Source organism: Hemicordylus capensis, chromosome 15 (genome assembly GCF_027244095.1).
Source record: "Hemicordylus capensis ecotype Gifberg chromosome 15, rHemCap1.1.pri, whole genome shotgun sequence".
Lineage (NCBI taxonomy): Eukaryota > Metazoa > Chordata > Lepidosauria > Squamata > Cordylidae > Hemicordylus > Hemicordylus capensis.
Genome location: NC_069671.1, coordinates 10710579 through 10730466, shown reverse-complemented (window position 1 = coordinate 10730466; position 19888 = coordinate 10710579). Strand labels below are relative to the sequence as shown.

Here is a 19888-nt window from a genome sequence, read left to right as displayed (position 1 = left end):
CTGGTAGATTTACACTGGGGGTAGAAGAGGTAATAGTGCAAAGCAGAGATGCGAATGGAACCTGGCTTTAGCAGATTCTAACCTGGATGTTCCGGTTTTGTGCTCCCAGAAATATCTTCCAAATCATAACTTGGCTGGCTGGAATCCAAATCTTGTTCAGAATATGGATGGCTGTCTCCTGCCACTTTGATGTCTCCACTGACTTTACTAAGAAACTGCGGCCCAGAAAGTGTGTGTGGGGGGGTGGGGGGTGGAGCAGCAACCCACTGTTGAAGGTATTCTTGCCCCAAGTTTTCTGCTTACCCTTCTTCACACCCTGGGGAGGTCTGCAGCCTCTGTGTCCTGTTCAGATGTTTCAGAATCCAGACCGAAATTCAACTTGAGAATAATAAACCAGATGTCAGACTCCTGGAACAATTAGGAACTGTTCGTCCCTTGGTGGAAGATGGAAATTCTACTGGGGAGTTGGGACATTCCAGTATACATAGTGATTAGGAGGAAACAGAAGGGAAGCACCAAGCCCGTTGAAGGCCTGACAAAACCAGGTTTTTCCTCTTTTGGTTTTCGTTTCCCCTCTTCAACAAATGGCAGGGTGGATTAAACCAGTTGTCCTTCATTTGGCTTCAGGACATTTTCAGATATCTTGTTTTTAAAAAATCAAAAGGGGGGGGACCAAAAGCACCAGATGAAACCATGTGTGTGCACATTGCGATCATCAGGGATTCTCCCCACAGTGACTCATTTCTGCTCTCCGTGAGTATTTCCAGGGTGCAGGCAATGTTCGGATACATTAGTACTCCTGTGCAGCAGCTCAGGCACAAGAGGACTGGGGGAGTTGTGTGAGAGCTCCCACTGCATCCTTGCAGACACTTACCTTTTTTGCGCCACTCACTTATAGCTACTGTTTTTAGAAGGCTACCAGGCTGGCATGATTTGGCTAGAATTGGAGGTGGGTGTCAACTAAAATTGGGTGGGGTTTGTGGATTTCCATAAAGCCCCCTCTACCTTCCCCCCACATAGTTAGAGCAATGATCTCCCTGCCGTCTCTCACTTAAAAACAAAACAAAAAACCTTTGATAATTCCACTTGCCGACTGCAAACATAACCAACTGAAGGGAACAGTGGGGAGAAACCTATATGAAAATGCATATTTAAAACATTAAATGCACATTTAAATCAGGGAACCCAGAAAATGCACATTTAAATCAGAAAAGCCAGGCAAACGCATTTGGTTCTGAAACCTTCCACTCTAAGCATGTACACTGTACCAATTTCACAAATGTTCACCTTCAATCCAAAGCATGTCTCCTTAGGAAGGAGAGACTTAATTCAGTGGCCTTGCTTCCAAGTAAACCTGCATTAGGTTGAAGCCCCGTCCTAACCATGCTTCCAGGGAATGAAATTGCATCATTTCAATGGGACTGACTTCCAGGCAGGACTGGCTCTAAATTTTTTGCCTAGGAGGGCTCCCCTGATTGTTCCAGGTAAGGAGAAGGAAGCACCAGGCACAACGGGGTAGGTGTGGAGAGAAGTAGAGTATGTGAACTAAAAGACAAGAGCCGGTCTTATGGTAGCAAGCATGGATTGTCCCCTTTGCTAAGCAGGGTCTGCCCTGGTTTGCACTGGAATGGGAGACTACATGTCTGAGGGGATGGGGCCACTCTGGGAAGAGCAACTGCATGCCTGCATGCAGAAGTTCCCAAGTTCCCTCCCTGGCTGCATCTCCAAGATAGGGCTGAGAGAGACTCCTGCCTGCAAACCCAGAGAAGCCGCTGCCAGTGTGTGTAGACAACACTGAGCAAGGTAGACCAATGGTCTGACTCAGTAGAAGGCAGCTTCCTATGTTCCTAACCCTCAAAATACCTTGTGCCATCACAGTTGACCCAGTCATTCACCCTTTCTTGCTAAGAGATCTAGATATACTGGACAAGGCTGGACCCTGTGCCAAAAGTGATCCAAGATGGCAGTGCTGAGTCACAGCAGGCAGGAGCCCCTAATAAGTCTTGCAAATGCCCGTCCTCACCAACCTGACAAGCCAGCCTTCCTTCCAAGCAAGCATGCTTAGTTAGGCTTGCCACCGAAGTGTGCCAGAGCCACCCAGTTGCATTGACTTAACGTTCCATCTTCCATTACACATGGCAGCTGGGACCTTCCTCCCTGAATGGCAGGCGAATAGCCCAGTAGGTTAACCACCCATCAGACACAATTATACACAAAATATTTCCTCTGCTTCCTTTGCTTATTCCCAACTCTGTCGAAGCAACTCCATGTTCCTGGGTCCATTGACCCCTTCAACTGAAAAATTCCATCCACTCTCTTTCTTACCTCCTTGGCTAACCAATTGCCTTTTGCTAGTCTAAGAACATAAGAACAGCCCTGTTGGATCAGGCCCAAGAATGCCCTTCTAGTTCATCATCCTGTTTCCCACAGTGGCCCCCCAGATGCCTCTGAGAAGCCCACAGACATGCCCTCTCTCTTGTTGTTGCTCCCCTGCCACTGGTATTTAGAGGCATCTTGCCTCTGAAGCTGGAGGTGGCCCACAGACACCAGACTAGTAGCCATTCCTCTATGAATTTGTCTAAGCCCCTCTTAAAGCCATGTAGGCTGGTGGCTGTCACCACATCCCATGGCCAGGAATTCCATCAGTTAATTATGCTTTGTGTAAAAAAAAGTGCTTCCTTCTGTCAGTCCTACATTTCCTGGCAATCAGTTCTGTTTTGAGAATCCCATTCCAGCTTTGAGAACCATGACCAACCCTCCCATACAAAGAATTAAGGCTGCATTACGTTATGTAATATCCAATTTTCGAGTCGAAGTTTGCTATTTCTTATTGATTTCCTGGGCAGGCTGAAAGAATGAGATCTTATTAGATTGCTATTTTTCTTTTTCTTTTTTTATTTCCCCCATGTCATTTGCCTTGCATCAGAATATTTCCCAAACATCTTCCCTAAGAAGCACAGAGACAAGAAGTGCTGTTCAGGACTACGATCGGATTCCAGCTCTTTGTCAAAGTTCCATTGTAAACCAAACCAGCTGCCATTTTGATTGTTCAATGTTGGTTTCTTTTGCCCCAATACCCCAAATTAAAGGCAGAAAGGTGAGTGGAAAAAGAAGAAATCAACCCAAACAGTCTCTGGTGTATCATTATGCATTTTCATGTAACCTTTCCATATAGTTTCTTAGTTCCTTACACTCCCCCAGGTCCATGTCCTGGCAAACCCATTTGATATCATCCTCACTGCTGGTCAAGATGGAGTTGACCGTGGGGCATCCATCGTCTGATGAGATGGTAGTGAAAGTGGTGAACTTCACTCGTTTCCGCTTAGAGGTTGGTGAGGCCGTTGGTTCGCTCTTCAGCTCCTTCCCTTCAGGAAAGGCAGCAGAGTCTGAGGACCGGAAGACTTGACCATTGAGGTTCTTCTGGGTATTGGCATTAAGGAGATATTTGCTTTCCTCCAAATCTACCCCTCGGTCAATAGCTGTAATGCACTCCTCCTGCTGGGTGGAGAAGTTGAGGTGGTTCTCCAGCAGTTCTGTCCTATTACTCATCCCTACCCAGTCATGAGAATGGCTCAAGCCCTCTTGCTCTTCGAAGGGAGCCTGCTTGTGCCTGTACTTCAAGGCAAAGGTGACACAGTTGATGAGGAAGACCAGAATGGCCAAGCAGAAGACTCCCAACAAAGCATACATTCCAATCTCCAAGTCGCTTAGGCCCCTGGGTGTCTCCACAAGGTCATTCCCTTCTAAATCTCCATTGCTTCTCGGCAGGTCCACTTGTGCTGGGAAACTGGTGATGTCTATCGGGATGTTCTGCATATGGCTGTCATCATCCAGAAGGCTCTCTTGGTCCTCTTTCCTGCTCAGAATGGACTTCTGGGTGGTGGCCCCTCTGGTTTCCTCTTGGCCCATTGACGAGCTATAATAGGGCCCATCTTGCCGAGATCTGTCCTGAAGAGTTGTTTTCTGACGTCTGCCACTGGTGTGGTTCTCCAAGTGCACACCGGCCCCACCATGCTTGCTGTCACTGGTGTTTGGGTTCGCGTCATTCTGCCCAAACTTGACCTTGATATTCCCAGTCCCAACAGCCATAACACTCTTCCTTTTGGACTTCTGGCACGATTCACTAATCACCATCTCCACCCTCACGAGTGGTCCCTGGCCTTCCGACTCAGCAACAATGAGGGGCCATTTAAATTTGGGACTGTGGCGAACAGAGACCACTTTCTCATCCAGAGATGTGGTCACCAGGGAGAAATCCTTGATGTCATAAATGTCCAAGGGCATGACTGCCCCATCGCTGAACTGGATCCAGCAACTGATTGCTGCTTCCTGTTGTGGGGAAAATGGAGAAAGAACAAGAAAAACCCATCACAGTTTTCATGCATAGCATCAAGGTCCAGAGATTTAAAAATGTCAGAAACATTACATGAATTAATCTGGGATGTTTTGGTCCTACTCTGATGTTGACTAATCTCATAAGAGCAGCCCTGCTGGATCAGGCTCAAAGCCTATCTAGTCCAGCAACCTGTTTTCCATAGTGGCCCACCAGATGCCTCCAGGAAGCCCACAGGCAAGAGTTTAGGGCATGCCTTCTCTCCTGCTGTTGCTCCCCTGCAACTAGTATTTAGAGGCAACTTGCCTCTGAGGCTGGAAGTGGCCTATAGCCCTCAGACTATTAGCCATTGATAGACCTGTCTTCCATTGTCCTGTAATGGGTCCACCAGCTGACTATATTCATTTACATCAAAAACTCACCTGCTGGAGAGAGTGTGTGGTATAGTTTTAGAGTGCTGGATTAGCTCTTGGATGAACCAAGGGTGGTGAAGAACCATGGACACTACCTTAAACTCCTTGGGAAAAGGATGGGATATACATGTCAAGAATAAAAATATATAACTGGATAATTTGGAGAGTGCCCTTATTTCTATCTGTTCAAGAAAGGTCTAGGGATGTAGACAAGATATCTCAGAAAATTCTTCAGGTTTCTTAGTGGGAAGAAGTCCAACTTCTTCAAATTTCAGTTTCTGCTTGGGTGGCCCAATATTCTTGTTTGAATTTCACGTTGGAGCAAAGTTCCTTCTGGTCAGGATCTTCAGGGGAATCTTTAGCAGAGGACTCTGACATGCAACCTGAAGAGACCCAGTCCAAGGAAGACCCCCAGCATGGTCCAAGAAGAACCCTGGGCCAAGCTGAGGAGGACCCCAACAGGATCCCTGAGGAAGACCCTAGCACAGCCCTCACAGAGACCCAGACTGAGGAGGACTCCACTAGAGCCCCAGTCAAGACCCACCGCCCAAGCCAAGACACTGAAGATCCTCAGCCATCTACCTCCTGGGGTTTCTCACCATCTTCAGGCCCCCGGGGGACCCTAGTGAGTCTGATGGAGAGGAGCTAACCAGCCTCAAGGAGTGTCATCACTGCCGAGACCTTGCCCACCTGCAGTGCTCACCTGGCAATGTTTGTTAGGAAGTGTTGTCCTTGGGAGCAAGAGGTCTACTCAGGAGGAATCTCAGGACCAACTCCAGCTGTAGAGCCTAACGAGCTAGAGACCAGCTATCAACCTCCTAGAGCAAGGCTGCTCAACTTCAGCCCTCCAGCTGCTTTTGGACTACTACAATCCCAAGCCACAGCCATCAATAGCCAGGGGATATGGGAATTGTAGGCCAACATCTGCAGAAGGGCTGAAGTTGAGCAGCCCTGCCCTAGAGTTTCAAGATGCCTGCTGTATTTAGCTTGCTAAGTCTAGTCCCCTGAACCCAGTTCCCAGCCCTACTGCTAAATTACCCACCTTTCCCCTTGGACAAGCCTCAGTGTTGGATGACCTTGAAATCTAGCCTCAGCATTGCCCTGCCCTCAACCAAGCCTGACCACCTACCAGCCCAGCAAATCTGCCTGCATTTGCTCTAGCCTGGTGAATGTACACCCACATCTTGCTGACCCCATGAAGGCAGGGCACTTTCTCATCAGTGGTGGCTGGGAAATGTAGTTTCCGCCATCTCCCATTCATGAATGGCAATTTGGTGTCTCTTTGGTGAACGATAAAAGAAACTACACTTCCTTAAAGCTGCCACAAGTGATTTGGGAGAAAGAAAATTAATTCCTTACTGAACCATTAAAGAACAAAAGCGGGGAGGGAGAGACTAAATTTAAACAGTCCTTGGTAATCAGATTTGTTTCCCACAGAAGTGCTAAAGAAAAAATATAAGATGCAATTCCCCCTGTGGTCTCTGGAGCCTGCTTTGAGATGCTAATAAATTGCCCGTCAAACAGCATCACAGGTGATTGGGATCATTTACCACTGTTATGTGTTCCAATGAAAAATATATTTAGTGCATTATTTTTTTCCAAAAAAAAAAAAAAAAAAGCCCACTGAAAATATAAAGTCTACTTCTATTCCACATGAGGCATGGTTAAAAGTAGGCCTCGGGTAAAAGGGGCTGCAGTAATTCAGATGGCAAAGTCGGAAAAGAGTGTGTGTATATACACTACGGGATAATAAAACCTCACTGCAAATAGACGGCTAGCAAAGCTTTCTCCCTTGCGTGCTAGATTTCTAGCTGCAGAGAGTTCTCTGTGGGAGGAGTATTTAAAAATGGTATTCTCTCCACCTGTAGTCCCTCCTGGTGAAGGGACATTCTACCACCTCAGTGTCGAACCAAAACATGCTGTTGCATCTGTGCACCCAGCTTTACTGTCTGAAGCCCTGTTGCCAGCACTTCGGCCGCAGCACAAGAATGAAGCTTTGTGGCTTAGGTGCCGCGTTGAGATGAAAGGTTCCCCCCAACTTCACTGACTAATTCACAGGCAACAAAACAGGGGGTCGTTCAGGGAAGAGGCAAAATTTAGAGGAAAGTAGGATTGCTGTGAAGGGGCCTACTGTGTGAAAAAAGGCGTGAAAACTATGCACCAGCTGCAAGGGTTGCCATGGGTTTTTTTTAAACCCAGAATCCCCCACCAGAGTGATGCTGTCAGAAGTAGAGGTGTGCACAAAATGAATTTTTTAAAATTCCTTTTGAATTTGAATTGAATTTGAATCTGGTCCAAAAATTGGATTCAAATTTGGATTAAAGGCAACCCTGCCTTGGCACCTTTTTTAACCAATCAGGGGGCCTGAATGGCTTTAAAAAGGTACCAAATGGCTCTCAAATCGAATTCAAATCAAATTTCAAAAACGTGAATTGAATTCAAACCAAATTGCCCTTTTAACGGGTGATTGGATTCAAATTCAAATCACATAATCACTCAGTCGAATCGATTTGAATTCGGATCTATTTGCACATCCCTAGTTAGAAGTGGCTTCTGGATCCTGAAATAACAACTGCTTGTTACCAGGAGGAGTGAGTTTTGCTCCTCCAAATTTCCATAGCCGGTGAGGTTTGCAACTCAAGATTTCACCACTCTCTGACAGACGTTTCAGTCAACCCCCTGCTGGGGATGTGGGGAAACCATCTGAGGAGATTCTCCAACGTTTCCCCTTTGGAGAACGCCTGGCATTCTCTTTAAAATTCCACTCTGCATATCGTATGGCTGTCGTGCTAAGTGGTAACTAACTGTTGCCCTAGAGAGAAATGCAAGTGGGACTTGCCTCTTTCTTATTGCGTGTTCAAAGGAGAACTGTTTATATTATCAAAACTAAGGTTTTTGTGAATTTAAAAAAAACTACAATGAAATTATCTCTGTAGGGAACATGTAGTGTGCCTTGCCATCCTCTGTAAACCTAACCGCCCTGAGCCATTTTTGGAAGGGCGGTATAGAAATCAAATTAATAATAATAATAATAATAATAATAATAATAATAATAATAATAATAATAAACAGGTACAGGCAAGAGTAGCTCTAGTGGGGACAAGCACCCCCTCAGACAAGTGGGACATATCTCACCCACCTAGAAATACCCTTTGCCCCTTCTGTGCCCCCCTCATTTTTTTCTAGTGCCATCACTGGGTTAGATAACATACTCTGCACAGGTCCGGCCCTGCATCAGTCGCCTCTTCTCTCCTCGAAATCTTTGCAAGGAATGTGAGCAGAGGCACTCCTTGCCGCGTTTGCAAGGGTCAGATCCATCCCCAAGAGCTGCTCCGCTGATGGGGGGAGCATCTTGCTGCCCTGATGGTGCCCCAGTAATCTGCTGCCTGAGGTGACCATCTCACAAAGGGGCCGCCCCTGGATCAAACCATCACCCAAACCCCCAGAGGCAGAGCTATAAGAGGGCAGGTGGGTTCAAAGAACACGAGCCGCCCATCTCCTAGGGGCCGCCTGATCGTCCCTCCCCCTGAGCTCCAGCTGACCCTCATTTCCCAGCCGTGTTCATTGCCAGCTGCACGCTTGTTGTTTGAGCTTGAGGAAGAGAACCAAAGCTGGGAAACGAGCTCCAGAAGGCCTCTGAGCATGCCCCTTGTGTGTGATGTCACATGCAAGAGGGCATGGCCAGAGACCCAGAAGGGCCATGCAGGCATTCTGGAGCTCACACAATTCTGCCCCCACTAAAGAGACTCTAGCAGGGCTGCTGGGGGACAGGGTGAACAGGGTGAGTAGGGTGCTCCCGCTCCCCTAGCCATGCCATTGCAACCCCCCCCCCCCCGGCCAACAAATCTTCTTTCCTCTGAAATTCATGGGTGCTAAATGCTGAGCTAAAGCTGTTGTTATTGTTGTTGTTGAACCTGATCTGGGTCTCCAAAGGAGCGAAGAGATCATTTACAAGCTCCCCAAGCTTATTCCTACACTTCCACCCGTCACCTGGTTTTATTTCTCCCCCCGCCTTGCCATCACACCCAAAGGAAGGATATAGCTCAATTCCTCGTAAGCTATAATGTACAGCCTGCTGGGCCTGGTGCCATCATATCCGGCGTTTGAGCTGATTTCAAGGCAGTGCATTTAACTCCCCAGGTCAGCAAAGGATTAGCCGGCTGGTCCTATTCCTAGCTGGAAGTTGATTGCTTCCCTCTTAGAAGAGGAGGGGGGAGGACTTTGTTTGAATTGCCCTATAAAAGTGGCAGGCCTTTTCACTGAGCCCACGAGCTCTAAAAGAGGAACATAGAAAGCTGCCTTCTACCGAGTCAGACCATTAGTCCACCTATCACAGTATTGTCCACACAGTGGCTTCTTCAAGGTCACAGACTCTCTCAGCCCTAACCGCAGATGCATTCTCAGCACCTTGGAACCTCACGCACGCAGATGCTCAGATGCAACTTGGAACCTTCTACATGCAGGTGTCCTTCCCAGAGCGGCCCCATCTCCAAAGGGGAATCTCTTACAGTGCTCAGACATGTAGTCTCCCATTCCACTGCAAACCAGGGTGGGCCCTGCTTAGCAAAAGGGACCATTCATTCTTGCTACCACTAGACCAGCTCTCCACTCTTCCATGGTGGGCCACTGTGTGAAACAGGATGCTGGACTAGATGGGCCTTGGGCCTGATCCAGCAGGGCTGTTCTTATGTTCTTATGATGAACAAGGATCTCTTTTCCATTTAGTGGCAACTTAACCTAATTCCATCTGGGTGGTCTGCTTTGATTAAAGGGTTGGAGAGGGGGAAAGACCATCAAATTAAGGGTCAGCAACTAGTCAACCCGCCAGGCCAAATGTAGCCGTGCTGGCTGGTGCTGTCTGCAACAGAGACTCCCATCTGCCAGTTCCAGAGACAAGAGAGGATTATGGGAAAGTAGCTCTAGACCACTAGTTCATCTGGTGGTTACTCAGGGACGGGCCTTCTCTGTTGCCACCCCGAGATTTTGGAACGTGCTCTCTGCCGAAATAAAAGCCTCCCCATCTCTGGCAGCCTTTTAAAAACGCTGTCAAGACACGTTTGACTTATAGAATTTATTGTTGTTAAGTTTTAAATTGTGTTAATGTTTAATTTTGTTTTAATTTGTTTTAAGAGCCCCTGGTGGCGCAGTGGTAAAACTGCCGCCCTGTAACCAGAAGGTTACAAGTTCGATCCTGACCAGGGGCTCAAGGTTGACTCAGCCTTCCATCCTTCCGAGGTCGGTAAAATGAGTACCCAGAATGTTGGGGGGCAATATGCTAAAATCATTGTAAACCGCTTAGAGAGCTTTGGCTATAGAGCGGTATATAAATGCAAGTGCTATTGCTATTGCTATTGCTATTGCTATTGCTATTATTGTAAACTGCCCAGAGATGTGAGTTTTGGATGGTATATAAATCTGTTAAATAGACTGGCTGTTTGGGGTGTTTTGGGTGGTATATAAATCTGTTAAATAGTTTTGGGTGGTATAGAAATCTGTTAAATAGTTTTGGGTGGTATAGAAATCTCTTAAATAGACCGGCAATGGCTTCTCCAAGGTTTCAGGCAGGAGTCCTTCCCAGCCCTACCTGGAGATGCTGCCAGGGTTGGGCCTAGGACCTTCTGCATGCAAAGCAAATGCTCTTCCACTAAGCAACAGTCCATATATACATCACTGTCTTGTACTGAGTTGGACCCTTGGTCCATCTAACTCAGTATTGTCTACTCTGACTGGCAGCAGCTCTCCAAGGTTGCAGGCAGGAGTCTCTCCCAGCCCTACCTGGAGATGCTGCCTGGGATTGAACCTGGGACCTTCTGCATGCCAGGCAGATGCTCTGCCATTGAGCTATGGCCCTGTCCTCTGAATTTGTGGTCTCTTCACTTGGTATTCAGGTATGTCTACCCACAACGCTGACTTGAGCCCAACACTCTGGGCAAGTCTAGCAATACTAATAAAACGTCGTACTTCCTCTCCTCACAATGAGATTTACACAGGGATGAAAACAGAGCCCTTGGCTAGGACATTTTATGAGACGAGAAGGGAAACTGTGACTTTTTCTTTTTTTAATTTCTCAGTGGTATATAAATAGCCCAGTAGGTGTTCACTGAAGTATATTGTAGGATGAGCTTTCCCCTCACTGTCTTTTAAATATGAATGCATTGTGTCTTGATGGCAGGCGAATTGTGTGATGGTGTATTATTTATTGGAGGCTACCGGGAGAGACGAGAAGCGATTCTTTCCCAATGCATTGTTCTAGTTCTATACTCCGATTTACTGGAATTTTATTTCTTCATTTAGGTGTTTTCATGGCTTTCAGATTTAAAAACCAATATGTTTACAATATGTTATTAGAATAATATTATACTTTGGCCCAATCCTACCACCTTAGCCGCCTAAAGATTTCAAGTAAGGTAGGCCTCAAAAATAGCACCCAGTTGCTAACCTCTGCTAACTTGGCAAAGAGGCACCTTTTAACATGGTGATTCTCTTTATTTAGCAGGGGGAGAGTAACTGGCCCGATCCAACCCCAGCACAATAGTACCTCCAGTGGCTGTTGCTGGTGCCTATCTTATGCTTCTTTTTAGATTGTGAGCCCTTTGGGGACAGGGAGCCATCTTATTTATTTGTTATTTCTCTGTGTAAACTGCCCTGAGCCATTTCTGGAAAGGGTGGTATAGAAATCGAAATCATCATCATCATCATCATCATCATCATCATCATCATCATCTGACACGTGAGGCCTAGTACTCGTTCTGGAAGCCATTTTTCCTATACTCAGTCTGGAATGGAACATGACTGGAATGTTCTTTTCTGTATTTAAAAGTCTGGCCGACTTCAGCTGAAAATACCTTTTAACCCCTCCCCCCCAGTATTAGACTAATTAGAATAGACTAATATTCAGAGGCGGAGCAACCATTGAGTGGACAGGTTCAATGAACTCGGGCCACTGCCAACCAGGGGCCGCACCTGGCACTCCAGACACACACCCCTCAGGGAGCGTGGCTTCACTCCCAAACCTTAAAAGGCTGGGAGAGCATTCCTGGCTGTCCTGTGAATGCAGCGCTGGCTGGAATATGCTCCCAAACAGGGCCATGTGATAGCCCCATTTGGGAGTAAAGCCACACACCCTGCATCTGACATCAGATGCAACGGGGCATGGCGGTGGGCACTGGCAGGAGGAACATGGGCCACTGGCTGGCTTCCTTCGCCAGTGCTGATATTAATTTTAGAAGACACAACGTGGGCCTCATCCTCCCAATTTGGCTGGCCAGAGGTCTCCAAGAAGGCCACAAAAATGACACCCTGTTGCTATGCAATGTTTGCGAACTGGTACCTGTTTTGGTGTCTGGAGAATTTCCTGCGCTACTGCGGTGGCAAAGATGGCTTTGTTGCTTCCTGGGCTGAGCTGCAAGGAGAGTGAAAGCCCCGTCACCAGTTGGACTCCCAGATCAGTAATAGTCACCTTCTCATCCAGAACGGTCACGGTCTTCTCAGCCAAGATGGCATCAGAAAGAGGAGACAGAATCTGTGTGGGGAAACCGAGGCAACAGACATTACATTAATACTGAGTACAAGGAAGATAAAGGTCACATTCACATGTAACATGGAAACGCAGGTCCACAGAACTGCAGGTCCATGGGTCCCAGGTCCATGTTACTGCCCCCCCGACTCTCCCATCCAAATCTGGGCGTAACAGAGAGCTCCCACTCTGCCGTCAGTGAGACTGCAGAGAGCAGGGGGAACTGTCTGCTTGGGTTTCCTTCTTGATTGAAGGCTAGCCCCACCAGCCAATAGGAGCTAGAGAGAGGGAGGTGCTTCCTCCTTCAACTCTGGTTGCCAGACAGTGAGTCTGTAGTGCTGCGTTTGGACATAATGCTGGCACCACAGAACTGGCGGTACAGGCGGTGAAACTCACTACAAAGTGAAGGTACAAACTGGAGTCTAGGTAGGGAAACCACAGTTCCATTTTGGGGCCAAACTGCTGTCACACGCATTTGGAACTGAAACCGGAGGCCCCTTCAATTCTGGTTTTGTTACATCCGAATGCAGCCAAAATCTCTTTCAATCAAGACCTGAGTTCAAATTCCTGTTCAGCCATGAAACTCAGTGTTACCTTTCAGTCTAATCCACCTCACTTGGTTGTTGTGAGAATAAACACAACCATGTAAATTGCTCTGGGCTCTTTGGAGGAAGAGTGGGATACAAATGTATAAATAAATAACTAAATTATTTCCTTATTATGCCCTGAATGCTCTGAATTAATGATTGGCACATATCTGATCTCTCTGCCCTTATTTCCCGTTATACCTCCTGCCTGTGACCCTTGCTGCTGCAGTTCTATGAGTTTCAGGTGCCCCAAAGTCAGGGAGTCAATGGCTCTTGTTCTCACACACGGAGCGGGGCAGAGTAACACTGGCAAACAGTATGGGAGGATCTGGTCTTGGACCAATCGTCTGACTTGGAATAAGCCCATTTCCTCTGTTCCTATTTAACAGTAGACCCCAACTGAGAAAAGATGGAAAGGAAGGCTCAAAAGAACACCCCCAGAATTTGCCTGTTCTACCATCCAGAAAATGCAGCTCAGTTTTAATTGCATTTACTCACATTCATTGTGTGCTACACTTTCTTTTCCCATCTCCCATCTGTGCTCTCTCTATTGTCTGCTCTTACTTTGTCTCAATTTAGATTGTAAGTGCCTTGGGGCAGAGCCCTGTCTCTTCCCCCCCTGCTCTTACTTTGCCCAGAACACCCTGGGGACATGACAAGCCAGACCTGTAAAAGTGAGTTAAAAGTGATGGATGTGAACTGAGTTATCGCACAGCAAGATCTTGGCTTTTCAAAAGCAGCTGACTTTGATGGTTCCCCGTGTGGCAGCCGATACATATCCGTACAAGTGGATGGACTGACTAGCAATTTTGCTCTCTCTTTCTATGAATTCCCCTCCTGGAGATATTCTTTATATTTATGGACATTCACAGAAGGCAAGGCGAGTTGCAGAGCTTTTGAAACCTATAAATAAAGATCTTTATGGATGGCTGTGGAGCATTCTTACTTCCAAAAGGCTACCTTTGTACGAATGACAGTTTGTTCAATGGCCAAGAAGTGCAGGCATTCAGAGGGAGCCTTAGAGGCACCCAAACAACACACAGATGGGAAGTTTCATTTCCCCTACTGTAGAAATAGGCATCCAAGGAAACTTGGGACCCATAACTGAATGGCTAAGCCATTCTTGGGGCTCTTCAGTTCACACACACACACACACACACACACACACACACACACCAGGAAACTGATTCTCTTTCTAGTCAAGAATATACAACAATGAAATTGACAAGCTGTCAGTTATGGACATAGAGGCTGAATCCACACATAATGCGCAACCATGGGGCAGGACCCACAGTTCCATGTCCTCCCTGCCCCGCCCCACTGCTCTCCCATCCAAATCTGGACATTTAGGAGAGCCGTCTCTCTGCAGTCAGCAACGTTGCAGAGAGGTGGGTGAGCTGGCTGTGTGGGCTTCCTTCTTGACAGAAGGACAGCCTGCACAGCCAGTTGGGCTGGAGTGAGGGAGGAACTTCCTCCCTCAACTTTGACTCCAGCGTTCTAGATGTAATGCTGCTGCCAGAAAACTGGAGTTGAAGATGGCGAAACTCTACCCTCACCGAAATTTCAGAGTGGAGTTTGGGGAGGGAAACCGTGGGTCTCTTTTCGCCCTTAACCCCAGTTTCCTGAATTTGGATGTGCGACTTTGGAAACCAATGGTGAATGGACCTCTGGTTTCCTATTACATCCAAATTCTGCCACAGAAGGAAGAAAAGATTTTTTTCCGCATGTTGCAGAATTATACTCATGGAATTTGATTCTCTAACATGTAATTGTTTTTTTTAAATTTTTCTTCCAAATTTTTCTTGGAGCAAAGGAATATCAACAGCTATCAATCATGATAGTGAGACTTTTTTTTTGTTTTTTAAAAAAATGAAGACTGTGAGCTCCTTGGGGCCTGGATGATTATAAAAAATGATGTATGCTGCTCTGTCTCTATGGGATAGAGCAGGATGGAATATAGACAGACAAAAAGAAAAAGAAAAAAGGAACCTTCATGTACACACGCCGTAGACCTCTGAAGACCTGATTCTGGTGGATAAACAAGCAAATCCATCCCCTCCTTGAGAGGCCCCCAAATACATCTGACTGGTCATTGCTAGAAATATAGACTATTCCATTACATGGATTTGTGGTCTAAGCCACAGGGCACTTCTCATTATGTTGAAATGGGGCTGTTGCTCAGTGAAAGAGCATCTTCCTGCTTGCATGCAGAAGGTCCCAGGTCAGACCTTGACATCCCAGGTAGGGCTGGAGAAGGCTCCTGCCTGAAACCTTAGAAAGCTGCTGCCAGTCTCTATAGACCAGGGGTTCCCAACCTGTGTCCCTCCAGATGTTGCTGAACTACAACTCTCATCACCCCCAGCTACCATTTATTGTGGTTGGGGATGATTGGAATTGTAGTTGGAGGACTCCCTGCTACAGACAATAGTGAGCTATCTATGGACAATGGTTTGACTCAGTAAAGGTGGCTCCCTATGGTCCGATGTAACTGTTCTTTCCCCTGTACCTGAAGGGTCGTCATTCCTAGTTCCTGTCCAACCAACACCTGTCCGTCTTGCAGCTTGGCGATTCTTGGCTCTTCCACTTGGATGAAGTCGCTCACCAGCTCGGTGATGTCCACTTGCCAATCTGAGCCCAGGAGATATGCCGTCTGGCTGCCAGGGTCCAAGGCCTCAGCTACAAACTGCGTGAGGACCCGTACCATGGCGTGCTGGTACTGGAGAGTGCACCCTTTCCCCTTCCTCTCCTCCTCGTCTTCATCGTCGCTGTCTCGAGCTGGTCTGTCAAAGTAATGGAACGGAGAAGAAAGGCCAACATGAGCACATTAAGTTTCTGTGGGGGCCTCATTAAAACTTTCAGGGCATCCCGTCTCAGTCCAACGCCTTCCCACCTTGTATGAAAAACAGTATTATATATTGTTCTCTTATCAGCAATTTATTCAGTTTTTTTAAAAATTAGCTATAACACAACAGGCTCGATTTTCAATAATTCCACCAAGGCACAAGATAGAAATCATCCTGATAGGTTTGTAGCACCCCAAGGGACAATATATCTGTTTTTCAAAGCATTCAGGGCTCCGTTCTAATTTTAGTTATAATTCTTCTCCTCTGTTTCTAACATTATTTACTGTTGTTCCAGATAATGAAAAATCTGGATGAATCTTAATATTCAGGGGTGGGGGGAGAATGTAATATAGACTCATCTGACCTTGAAGTCATTCTTGCCTGAAACTGATTTTCCTGATTGGATCCAATGTTGTCTTAATAGGGAATCAAGGGGTATACATGGCCCTACCCCCTTTCATCCCACAACAACCCTGTGAGGTAGGTTAGGCTGAGAGTGAGTGACTGGCCCAAGATCATACAGGAACATAGGAAGCTGCCTTCTACTGAGTCAGATCATTGGTCTATCTAGCTCAGTATTGTCTACACAGACTGGCAGTGGCTTCTCCAAGGCAAGTCTCCCTCAGCCCTCTCTGGAGAGGCCAGGAAGGAAACTCGGAACCTTCTGCATGCAGATTCTCATCCCAGAGTGGCCTCCATCCCTTAAGGGGAATATCTTCCAGTGCTCACACATGTAGTCTCCCATTCAAGTGCAAACCAGGGTGGACCCCGCTTAGCAAAGAGGACAATTTGCTTAGCAAAGGGGATGATTCATGCTTGCTAGCACAAGATTAGCTCTCCTCCTTATCACCCAATCCTTATCAGCCAGTAAGGTTGTTCACAGGATCCTGAATGGGGGTGGGGGTGGGGGGAGAATGAGCATCCTAACCAGCTTCAGGAGTTGTCTGCACTCACAATTTTCAGTTGAATGATAGCAAAACCTAGGTAGTGGGGAGTGATCACCTATCAGATGGGAGCTGGGGAGCAGGCTTTCTTCCTACTTCATTAAAGAGCTGGGTAGGATGGTCTCACACAATCACTCTCTCCTCCTCCTCCCTAGGTTTTTGCTAGGACACAAGTGAAAATCAGGAGTGCTTACAACTCCTAAAGCTGGGTAGGATAGCTCTCTGACCCTCCTTAACGATTGTGTAAACTGCCTTAGTATGGCAAACATATATATGAAGAATATTTATATACCGCTTTTCAACCAAAGTTCCCAAAGTGGTTGACATAGATATAAATAAAATAGCTCCCTGTCCACAAAGGGCTCACAATCTAAAACACAAGACAGACACCAGCAACAGTCATTGGAGGGATGTTTGCTGGGGATGGATGGGGCCAGTTGCTCTCCTCCTGCTCAATAAAGAGAATCACCACTTTTAAAAGGTGCCTCTTTGCTCAGTGAGCAGGGGGACAAACTTAGTGAGTTTCATGGCTGAGTGAGGATTTGAACCTAGGTCTCTCACATCCTGGTCTGATGCTCTAACCCAGGGGTAGGCAGCAACTCCAGATGTTGCTGAAATACAACTTCCATCACCCACCACCACCACCACCACAATGAATCATAGCTGAAGATTATGGGAGTTCAGCAACATCTGGAGAGCTGCCTACTCTTGCTCTAACCACTACAACATGCTGTCTCTCTATTTTGACCCTCCGAAAGGAAGGGACTTGTGTCACAGAAACCCTGGAATATGCAACTTTTGTTATTTTCATAAGACAAGATGGGGTCCCATCAGGACAATGTCTTGTGACTTCCTAGTAGGGAAAGCTAGAAATGTTTCAAGGCCAGACGAAACAAACCGAACCCACCTCTTATTGGAGACGATGGGAATTCGCCACCCCTTGATCTGATTTAGCTCTGTGTCAGAGACCTCAATCTGCAGAGGGAGACGGGGCACCCACACGGTCATTTCCAACAGGGCACTCAAATGGTGGTACGTGAAATGAATGACAACATTCATTTTGCCTTTCATTTCCTTCCCATTGACAAAGACGTAGTCGCATCTCTCGGAGACCTGGAAAAGAGAGGAGAGATGGGTGGGGGGAAGGAGACCACTATTATGCCTTTTCATGAATGTGTAAAGCATGCATCTAACTGGGTGAGGGAGACAAGTGGAATCACGCATCTTATGTATCCAATGCAACTTCTTGCACCCTCCTTGGATTTGCAGCAGCCTGATCACAAATGCCTGCACAGGAATTTTTCCTCTTATACAGCCAAAAAAGGCTTGTGAGTTAAAACCAAAGGTATTTCACAAGCCTCTGCAAAACAAAACAATTCACCCTGTGCAAAATGTCCCTCTTCAGCAATCGTTCAGTGGCCCTGCAGAATGGGACGGAAGTGGTCTCCCATTCAGAGTGAAGGCAGGAAGCATTGCCTTCTCTCTGATATGACAGCCTTTGCTCAGACACTGCTTTGTGACTTAATCACTGTCAGATCTGATTGGCTACACAGGGCTGTGATGTCATCACAATGGCTACCTGGCCCAAGCTGGGATCATCTAGCTAGCAAGAACTCTTTTTCAAAAAATGCATCCAAAGAGCTGCAGTGAACAGGCATGAAATGATGTGGAAATGGAAACTGTTTTGTATGTCCTCCCCCAGAAATGGATCTTTCTGTTTGCACCAAAAATGTTTGACTATGAAGCTGCGGCTCAGCCCTAGGCCTGTGTAACTCAAAACCCTGCACCCTGAATTCGAAATACAAATTGGGACAAATTTAAGGAACCCCTTTCTTTGCTGATGTCACCTTATTTATGACCTGGTGACCTTCAATGCAGAAAAAAAGATTCATGCATCACCTCCATCCACTGCTTTTGCCCACCTCGAGGTGAAGTGACACAACCCGCTCATTACAACCTGTTAAAATACAGGAGCAAATGCACGTCCAATAATTTATTAACTCCCACTTTGCAGCGGTGATGATCTGAAGGAATGATCTATTAAAACCTTGAGCACTTTTTCACAATCCATTACCAGCTGGGCCTTCTGTTCCATTATGCTGGAATGTTTAATATTTCTGCTGCAGAATATGCATGATCTCACACTTATCTGAATTTAATGCCATTTTCTACTTCTCTCAGTTTAAATGCAGATCAGACCTAAATCTTATCGGAACATCAGAATGGGCTGCGGTACAATTTACATGCCTACATTCTCCCTCCCTTGCCGTTCCACCCCACCACAGAGAGACCTGCCTGGCATGCTGAAAAGTAAATCTACTATGCCTTGACTGCCACTAACTATGCAGACGCTGTGGTACAGAATCCCCAAGACGTGAAGCTTTTAGAAAGCTTCTAAGTATGAATGCTTAGAGTTGATGGCGGACAGCTGATCTTGTGGCAACGAGCATGAGCTGTCCCCTTTGCTAAGCTGGGTCTGCCTCAGTTTGCATTTGCGTGGGAGACTCCGTGTGAGTGCTGTAAGAGACTCCCTTTGGGGATGGGGCTGTAGTTCAGTGGGGCAGTAGCTCAGAGTGCATACTTTGCAGGCAGAAGGTCTCCGGTTCAATCCCCGGCAGCATCTCCTGGAAAGGCTGGGAAAGACTCCTGCCTGCAACCTGGGAGAAGCTCTGCCAGTCAGTGTAGACAATACTGAGATAGATGGACCAATGGCCTGACTCGGTTTAAGGCAGCATCCTATGTTTCTCTGTTCCTACAAGGGGCGTCACTATAACAGCCTGCTGCAGCCAAAGCAAAATTCCTGTCCCTCCTTAGAGCAGGGGTGGGCAACCTTGGCTGTCCTGCTGCTGGTAAACTACAACTCCCATCATTCCCAGCCACATTGCGGCTGGAGAAGATGGGACCAACAGCAGCTGAACTTATTGTGATGGGAGCTTTCTTTGGTCAGGATCCATTTCACTGGGCGGCCCTTCTGTGAGGCAAGGTGAGGCAGCCACTTCAGGCAACGGATATTATTGAGGTGCCAGAGGTACAGTGAGAAGCCCCCTTCTGCCGCCGCCGCCAGAGGAGCTCTTGGGGACTGATCCGAGCTTCACAAGCCTTGCAAGGAGTGCCTCTCCTCACATTCCTTGCACAACTTGCATGATGAGAGAAGAGGAGGCAGCTGGGACTCTTCCCTCCTCCCCCCTGCTCCCCTCCCTGCCACTTTCAAAGCTTGTGAGGTTTGCTGTAAAAAGGGAGTTGGCCCCCACT

General features: G+C 47.0%; 1 protein-coding gene across 3 annotated transcripts in view; it reads right to left on the bottom strand.

Moving 5' to 3' along the window:
• Positions 1–1403: 1403 nt before the first annotated feature.
• Positions 1404–19888, bottom strand: part of LOC128338087 (transmembrane protein 132D-like) — a 438162-nt gene continuing 419677 nt past the window's right edge. For all 3 annotated transcript variants that reach the window (XM_053280000.1, XM_053279999.1, XM_053280001.1), the window contains 4 exons: positions 17544–17749; positions 15356–15629; positions 12077–12268; positions 1404–4329 (listed from right to left, as the gene is read on the bottom strand). In XM_053280000.1, the coding sequence (XP_053135975.1) occupies positions 3145–4329; positions 12077–12268; positions 15356–15629; positions 17544–17749 (1857 nt within the window). In that variant the 3' untranslated portion in view covers positions 1404–3144. The remainder of the gene's footprint in view (positions 4330–12076; positions 12269–15355; positions 15630–17543; positions 17750–19888) is intronic.